This window comes from Desmodus rotundus, chromosome 8 (assembly GCF_022682495.2).
Source record: "Desmodus rotundus isolate HL8 chromosome 8, HLdesRot8A.1, whole genome shotgun sequence".
In the NCBI taxonomy this organism is placed as follows: domain Eukaryota; kingdom Metazoa; phylum Chordata; class Mammalia; order Chiroptera; family Phyllostomidae; genus Desmodus; species Desmodus rotundus.
The window spans coordinates 132174053-132182950 of NC_071394.1; the positions used below are offsets into that span (position 1 = coordinate 132174053).

At 57.5% G+C, this 8898-nt stretch overlaps 1 protein-coding gene across 1 annotated transcript; it reads right to left on the reverse strand.

The window, feature by feature from the left end:
- Positions 1-4461: 4461 nt before the first annotated feature.
- Positions 4462-8763, reverse strand: BHLHE40 (basic helix-loop-helix family member e40). Its single transcript, XM_024565903.4, is given in 6 exon segments — positions 4462-4802; positions 4804-5453; positions 6726-6849; positions 7793-7900; positions 8154-8223; positions 8387-8763. Coding segments are annotated over 6 exon segments (1239 nt in total). The 5' UTR covers positions 8467-8763; the 3' UTR covers positions 4462-4595.
- Positions 8764-8898: the final 135 nt, after the last annotated feature.

The window sequence follows — 8898 nt, forward strand, 5'->3', positions numbered from 1 at the left end:
CCAGGCAGCCCCGGTCCCCTTCCAGTTGGGGAGCCTGAAACTCAATCTCATCTCCCCCGCCCCCCCTTCAGAACTGCCTGGCCACACTGGGCCCTGCGTAGCTGCTGCCCCAGGTCCTGTCCCAGGCCCCACTCCCTGTCCCCTTTTCTCAGAGAGCTGCGAGAGGAGAAGCAGGCCCCACCCCCACCCCAGACACAACGATATGGAATTTCCTCAAACCCAGATTACAGTCTGTAGCACTGTAACCCTACAGGGCCCTCCTTCTGCCCAGGAGAGGCCCGCGGGGCTGGTTCGTCAGCTAGAGGAAGGGCCCATCTCTGACGGGGCCTGGTGTGTGGGGCCTTCGGTAAGGAAGCAAATAAAGACAGTTGGGCAGCGGATCTTACTCTGAGCTTTCGTTACCTCTCTGCGCCCTGCAAGCTGCTTTGAGGGCTAACTGAGCTAATGCACCACCCCTCAGCTCAGAAGCAAGGGCTTCCTCACCTGCACAGGGTCCACAGGAATGCGTACCCTGCAGGGCGCTGCAGGGAGTAGAGGTGATTCCCATACGGTGCTCAACAGTGCCTGGCATAGGAAAAGCACTCAAAATATGGCAGGAACAGTGGCAATTATTACTACTTTTACTACTATTATTACTACCATGATTATTATTTAATGAGAAGGGCAGTGTGGCTTTGAAGTTAAGCATAGAGACTCTGGAGCCAAATTACCTAGGTTTAAGGTCCAATTCATCGCTGGAGCTGTGTGACCTTAGGCAAGTTACTTAACCTCTCTGTGCCTACATTTTGTTAACCATATGAGGGGAAAATTAATTCCATCTACCTCATGCAGTTGCTGTGAGAATTTACCGTGTGCACAGTGCTTTGCAGAGTGCCTGGCAAATGAGTGGTAAGCGATACTGTTGCGTTTGCAGTTAGTGATAGTACCAGTGTCGTTATTATTATTATTAACCAGGCTCGGGGAAACGCTTCACCTTGGGCCCTGTTAAAGGGAGCTCCAATCCAACGTACTCACCATCCCCCTAATGGCTCAGTGCCTCAAAAGCTGTGTGACCTTGGGCAAGTTACTGCCCCTTTCTGAGCCTGGTTTTATTTATCTACGAAGTGTGAACTACAGTGGTATTCCTACAGTACTTGTAGGTTGTCAGGCTTCGGGAATGGGCGACGGCCCGTGGGAAGCTTCTAGTTAATTAGGCCCTAGTCCCTTGCCCTGCCTAAACCCAGCTCCCCACCCCACCCCACCCCACCCCTGCAGGCCGGCAATCGGATTCCCTCCTGCTGGGCGTGAGCGGGGGCTGCCAGGCCCTATTCTGGGGGCCGAGCGATCCCGAGGGCCTGCCGTGCCCAGCTTCCCCGGGGATCAGGTTTCTGCTGACGGGATGCCAGGCACGTCTGCTTCCAGGAACCGGCAGCCGCATTTAGCCTCGGGCTGCACATGAAAGGGCTGCAGTCGGAAACGTGACGTTGTGTCAACAGGCGAGGCGGGTCAGCGCGGGGTGAGACCATCCTGGCGGGCCGGGAAGATCACGCCCTGTCTGAACGCCGCCGGGTCCCCAGCCTCCACTCCCCTGCCTGCTGCCGCCTCTCCTGGGCCCCTGCCCAGCGCCTCGCCCCCTCACACTCACACCCCCTCCCCTGTCAAACAGAGGTCCTCTTTGTCCCCATCTCCCTCTGAGCCACTTGGAACCTGCTGCGACTCAGCTAGAGGAAGGTCAAGGGCAAACTAGAAGCAGCAAGGAGGCAAGAGGGACAGCTGCCACGTGAGGGGGGTTGGATGGGGCCGACGGTGGCAGGGGGATTCTCCGCTGACGATGTGTTGAACCCTCAAAACTTTTTTTAGTGCAGGTTGTTCCAACCACTTCCTTCTGTCCCTGCAGCAGCGAGTCCTTGAGTCGGGGCCCAGGGGACAGGGGCGTGCAAAGTGCAAAACGAGTTTGCTCTTGGTTTCCACCCTGAGCTCCATCCCCAGCATAAACTTGACTTGTTCGGGTTTTTACCTGAAAACGGTCTAGCAATTCATGGAGGAATTAGGGGGGTGTCAGGCAGGAGGCCTGGAAGCTGGCCCCGAGGTCCCAGGAGAAAGAAGAACTCACAGACTGGCCCTGTGCCTGCTACCTGACCCCAGAGGGGGCTCAGAGTCCCTCCTTTCCTAGTTAAAAGCAGGCTTGTTGCCAGGGAGGTGACAGACCCTCTGTTGGCTGATGAGCCCACCAGTGCACCTCCTGCCTCCTGGTCCAGGGCTCCTTCCAGGACACCATGCTGTCTGGGGACAATTGTACCTTCTAGACCCTGCTGTCTGCATCTCACACAAGCCAGGCAATTATCCACTGTCGCCTGCTGGCTCCTAGGAGACAGGGAAGGTGACATTTGAAGCCAACAGTCAGGATAGGCAGGTGGCACCTTTGCCTGGCTGATGACAGAGGGTTCTGGAAGACTGGGGTACCTCGCAGCCTGGAGTGCGGCGAGCCAGGTACCGGCCACCAGGAAACATCAGGACGCCTCGAGGAGGGAGGCGGGCGGGGCACCAAAATGCCACCTGCCGTTTCCCACTTCTGTTCCCATGGAATTTTTTCCTTCTCAGAAGAGCACTTGAGGAAGGGAAGCCAGTATTCGTTCACGCAGAGACACGCCCATGGAGAGGAAGTCCAGGAAGGATGTAGAAAATAATTATGGGATGTTGCCTTCAGCAGCCATAAGACAGGATATGGCAAACCCACTAGGCCTTGCTGGACTCGACAGATCGAGACCACTGGGGCCGAGCCGCTGCCCCGCGTCAACCATGGCTGCGTGACTCTCCAGCACAGCGCTGCTCCACGTGCCCGCCCCGCCGCCGGCTCCCAGACGCCAAGGCCCACGCCTTCATGCTTTGATTTTTCCTGTCAAGTTCCAGGGACCATGACGCGGGCAGACCCGGGGCCAAATGTCCTTTCTGGTTAACTGCAGGAGGAGGGCTAGGGTGACGGTGAACCTCTAGCAAGGATGAGTTGGAAAAAAAAAAACTTACACAAATCTTTACCTACTAAACTGACTCAGCCTTTTCCGTCTGACGGAAGACAAGGCTGGGGAGAGGCTGAGTGACAAAGATGGGGGCGGCGGGGGGGGGGGGGGCAGGACACGGCCACCTCTCACGATCGAGCTACTGGACAAAATGCAAGGGACCCTCTTTCTCTTCCACAGGAAAAGCATTATTTTATTAAGTACTTTAAACAACTACTTAACATTGAGTCATAGATAAAAATATTTACAATTTCACACCTTCAGGAAGGCTCCAAAATATAAACACTGTACCTCTCCCTAGAGAAAAAAAAAATTCTTCTTCTCTTCAAAAACAGGAATACATTCATTTTTCTCGCTTTGTGGATCAAGTAATTATACAAATAGACATCTAAAACAGCTTCCTTTTTTAATATATTTATATAATATATAGTTATAACAGTTTTACAAATAAAGGCAATGACTTTATACCAAAATAAAAACAGGAAAAGCAAGAGTGAAAACGTGGCCGGCGATCAGGCATAGTGCATTTGAGAAGCTGGTATGGGGCTGGCTGGACGAGTTGGAAACAAGAATGGACTCTTGGACCAAAAATAAAACTTCTCTGAAGGAGATAGAACCCCTCTCAGTAATGGGGATCCCCTCTGTGCCGCTGGGCGAGGGGAATTAGCCTGCAGAAAGGACCTGGTTAAGGGGCTGGGTAGGCCCTGGAGAAGCTAAGCTTGGCGAGGAGCTCTGGGATAGAACTGAAAACCAGGTCTAGCTTTGCTCATTGAAATCAGCAATTTGTTACTCAGCTGGGTGCACTTCGGGGCGCTCGGACCTTTGGGTCCACATCTCTCAGACCCTGGTGAGCTGCCCTGGAGAGCAAGACTGTTCCGAGGTAACACCTGGGAACAGGTGCCCAAGGCCCCGGGGGACTCCTTCCTCCTCCCCTGGCAGCTGGGCTGGTCCAGGACCCTTTTCAGTTCCTCAGTGAGCTCATTGCTGCCCAAGCCCGAAAGCCCAGGGAGGGAACTACATTCTCTGTTCGTCGAGGCAGGGGTGGGGAGCAGACCTGCGGAAACCTCTCCAAACCGCTGCTGTGCTACGCCAGCGACGGCCATCTCACCGCCCTCAGAAAGCTCCATCTGGCAGCCCTCTCCCCGGGCGGTGAGTCACGGAGGCAACAGGAGGGAGAAGGGCGGGGTCAGGAGAGCGGGCTGGGCACCGTGCTTTGGAAAACCCTCTTCTGAAAGTGCGTTTTCCTCAAAGCCACAGACCTGGCTCCCTGATGTGGAGGCTGACTCACAGACCGAGGCTTTGAAGCTTTCGAAAATCCAGCTGATTCCTATCAGAGGGGGTTCTTCTCCAGGTGGGGAAAAGCCCAGAGGTCCACTTCTACCTCTATCTCCAACGCTCCGGCCGGCAGGCACCCCTTTGTGTGGGCCCTGGGCCCCAACCAACACACGGAACACATGCACCCGCCCCCCACTGTTGTCTCTGGCCTCGGCCGACCCCGCACACACCAGAACAATCTCGCCGTGCTCACACACTTTTTTTGGTGGGGGGTGGGGGGAGAAGGGAGGGTGGGAAGTGAAGCAGCAGGACCCTCTGAAGAGTTTAGTCTTTGGTTTCTAAGTGTAAAGGGGGGACCTGCTTCAGGGCGTGGAGCAGGGCGGAGGAGTCCACGGCCGGGTGGGGCGGTGAGGGGGAAGGGAGTCTCTGCGGCAGGAGCAGGGGCCCCGAGATCTTGTCCGGGTTCATGAAGCTGGAGAGGGCTGCGGCGGAGGCGTTGAGGCCTGGGTAGAGCAGGGGCATGGAGGTGGGGGTACCAGCACTTCTCCAGCATGGGCAGGTAGGCGGTTGCCGTTGGCGGGATCAGGTAGAAGGGCAGGCAGAAGGGGGGCTGGTGGGGGTGTGGGCCTAGGAACGGGGAGCCCACCGGGTCCCCACCAGGGAAGCGGCCTTCCTCATCAGAGAGCTGCATTCTGCTCTTTTTGGTGGGGGGCTCTTCCGATTCTTGCTTGATGGCCCCGATCCGCTCTCCCGAGGCGAACCTGCGCACGTGGTCACTTTTGAGGTAGGGCTGCTCGCCGCGCCCGTCGCCCTTCTCCGACTCGCCCCCATAGCCGCTGTCGGTGTCTGTGTCGCTGCCGCTCTGCTCCCCGCTGGAGTGAGCGAAAGTCCGCTGGATGACCGGCACGCAGTTCTTCCCCGGGCCCTCCGAGCCTCTGGCCAGGGTGCCGGGTTTCTCCTTGAAGTCCACGCCCTTGGGAGCTGCCTCCGACACCTTCCTGGGGGGCCCCCCCTGCAGCAGCTCCGAGACCACCCGCTGCAGGTGGGCGACGAGCTGCGAAGACTTCAGGTCCCGAGCGTTCTCGTGCTTGGCCAGGTACTGCAGCACCTCCCGGGCACATGTCTGGAAACCTGAGCAGAACATCTCTTGACTTGCTTCGACGCTTCTCCCTGACAGCTCCCCTGGATCAACACAGAGGCAAGGGAAGACGTTTCATTCAGGAAGCCCAAGGCCACGAGCTGCGCTTTTTGTTATGATACTTGCTCATCTGAGTTCCCAACTCCGAGAGTAACGCGAGCAGAGAAGGTGCGGATAGCATGCAGAAGGATAAGAAGTAACCGCATAAAAATCCCCCACCACCCTCCCTCCCGCAGATACAATGAGAGCCATGGCTGCAGAAGACCCCCAGCCTGGAAGTGGACCGCAACAAAGAGAGACACATTGTGTCCCTGCTTGTTGCCCGAGTTTTCATTGCAAGCAACACAGCACCCTTGATGTCTCTTAAGCCACAAAGCTGATTTACAGAACATCAGTCTCACTGTAGCAAGACGGGCGGAGGCCACCTGGCCTCAAAACGGGAGAAAGAATGAAGGGACAACGTCACCTAAGGCAATCTTATTTCCAGTGACTTATACCCATGACAGACACACTGTCTTCTGTAAACAGAGAGGCTATTTCGAAGCCTTTTCCGTGTATTTGACCCACGGCCCCCAGGAAGTTAGGTGTGATCGATCAGCTTTCTGTTTTCAGCGAGGATCTGGCAGAAGCACGTGCCTGAATCTCGCCCCTCTAGACTTGGCGGGGAAGGCAGAGCGGGATGGAATGAGGGGGTGGGCAGGGGAGCCACTCCCCAGCCCGTACAGTATTATCTGGAAGCAGTGAGGCGGGAGGGTTTGAAGGTGAGTGTGATTCTCTAGAAGGGAGTAGAAACCAGTGACGAAACTCCAGTGGTTTCGTTAGGTTGCGCAATCCACCGAGATACCCAGTGGCTATTCAGGGAACCACATGAAATGCGGGAAAAACTCCCCTGTCACTGGGCCAGCATCCTACCACACACGGAGCCAGGAGGAAGCAGAGAGACAGGAAAACACTGGGGCTTGTCTGCGCTTCCTTCCCAGTGAAAGAGCGCTGAGAAACCAACTGTGAAACACCCACGGGGCGAACGGTAGGTGCCTTGCCATTTTACCAGGGAGGGGGCAAAACGCCCAGAAGCTCTGAAGCCAGAATGCCACAGAAATATTTTATCATCTGACTAATAGGTATTCCTGCCAGGTGGCACACAGCAGCACTCCCAATGAAAAGCCTGACATTTTAGGAAGGCTAGACCGGCGTCTCCCCCTACCAAAGGGCGCGAGCCTTTCCTTGCAGGAGCGTTTCTTAGAGCAGCTGCCGGGCCCAAAGACTCTGTTTATGCTAGAACGCTCCCGAGACGCCAGCCAGACGCAGGCACTCACCGGCTTGCAAACCGCTCTGCAGGGCCAGGATTTTCTGCTGCTGCTGGTCGATTAGGTTCGTCAGGGCCTTCACGTGCTTCAAGGTGAGCTCAAGGACCACCGCCTTCTCCAAGTGACCCAAAGTCTGGAATCAAAAGAAATCTCCGTCAGCGGCGAGCTCAGACAGGTCCCGCGTCTGGGACACTGACTAGCCCTGAGAAATGTTTCTAAAGGAAAAAAACAAACAAACTCAGCTGGCCTGTCCTGGTTGGCTACATTGAATTTTAAATTTAGAGATTTAAAAAACGACCTATTCCTCACCAGAGCACACACAATGAGGGCCACCTACGTGGGGAGGCGTTTTGGAAGCCCGGCTGCAGGAGGAGATGGCTTTGGGCTTTGGCAGGTCACTGCGCCAGCAGCCGCGGCTGACTGTCCTCAGGGGAATCCGAGCGAGCAGGCAAACGTTTCCCTGCCTGGTGTCAGCGGGAGGAGGGACCTGGCCTGCGTCTGGCAGCCAAGAGGCTTTCCCGGCTTCTTCCCTGACACCCTTTCCTACCTCGCAGCTCATCCAGGTTTTTTGCTTCCTCCTCAAACACTATTTTCTCTCCTTTTCCCCAACCAAAGGCAGCCAAGCTAGTAAGCTGTTGGCTTCTGCTAAGGAAGGGCGAACGTGAAAACCACATACCAAAACAAGTCCTCTTATTAAAAAAAAAAAAAAAAGAAAGAAAGAAAGAAAAGAAAAAAAAGGAGAAAAGGGGTTGAATAAAATCCGGGTGCTGGTTTACTCAAGCCGGGAAAGCCCGAGAACCCTGAAGAGCACCCGAAGGGAAAGTCTAAAAGTCACGGAACGGAAGGCCGGCTGGCGTCGGAGCCAACTTGGAGAAGTCCAAGCGGTTCTCACCTCATTTGCATGAGGCCGCCAGAAAGCACCCGCGCCGGGGAAGGGTACCCCCACGCAGAGCCGCCCGGGCCGGGACCCAGCCCCCTGCCCTGCAGTTCCCCGCGGGGCCTGCAGGCGGCGAGTGACCCCCGCCCGCCCTCTGGGCCGGGGAGCCGGCTTGGAGCGCCGCCAGCTTCTCACTTACTGTAAGTTTGAGATGTTCGGGCAGGAGATCCTTCAGCTGGGCGATGCACTCGTTAATCCGGTCACGTCTCTTTTTCTCGATGAGCCGGTGCGGCAGTTTGTAGGTCTCCTGCAAGGCGCACGCGGAGGCGGTGGGCACCGGAGCCAGGGGGTGAGAAGCCCCCTCCTCCCCACCGCGCGGCGCGGCGCGGCACAGTCGCACCCAGAACCACCACCTCCTGCCCCTTCTTCTCCGGGCCACTCGGTGGAGGGACCGAGTCCGCACCTTGCATAACCCCTCCAGCCTCCGAGTGAGAAAACTTTTCTCGGAAACTCAGCGCGTGCTAGGGGCTGGGGTCCCCAGGGGCGCGCGGGGCTCTTACCTTGCTGTCTTCGCTCCGCTTTATTCCTCGTCTCGACTTGTACACTTGGTACATGTGGGCAAAATCCATCCTGCAGGGAGAGGGGCCAGGAAGGGTCGTGAGTTTGCGTGCGCCCCGGCTGCAGAGCCCGGCGGGCAAGAGCCCCCAGAGGCGCCCGGAGCTGCTCCAAGTCGAGATCGGTGAGGAACGCAGGGCTGGAGTTGAGGCTTGAGGGGCCAGGGGTGCCCACTTACCCTGGTAGGTCTCCGGGTTCCCGTCCTGGCGCCTTGGGCAGGCAGGCGGGGGGCGGCTGCGCGCTGGGGATCCGCTCCATGGCACGGCGAGCCGGGGCCACTATGCGCGCCTGGCCGCAGGAGAGCGTCGGGTGAGGACTGTCCTGGAGGGGCCCTCGGATCTCTCCCCGGCAGCGCTTCCTCTAGGTCTGAGCTCCCTGGAACCCGCTGCGCGGCCGGGAGCTGCGGCTTCGAAGTGCTGCTGCTTCAGTTGGGGGCGTGCATAGTGTCTCCGCGGCCTCTGGCTCCGGCTCTGCGCACAGCCTGGCGGAGTGTGCTCCCTGTGCCTTCTGCGCCGTGCGAGCCAAGTGAATGAGAAGTGGGGCGGGCGGGGAGGCGGGCGGCAGCGCGGGGGGGCGGTTAGGGCGGGGGCCGGGGGGCGAGCCGCGGAGTCACGGAGAGGCTGCGGGCTGGGTTAAATGGGAGCGAGTGGGTGGGTTGGAGCTACGTGTTCCACCCTGTGACTCCAGGCA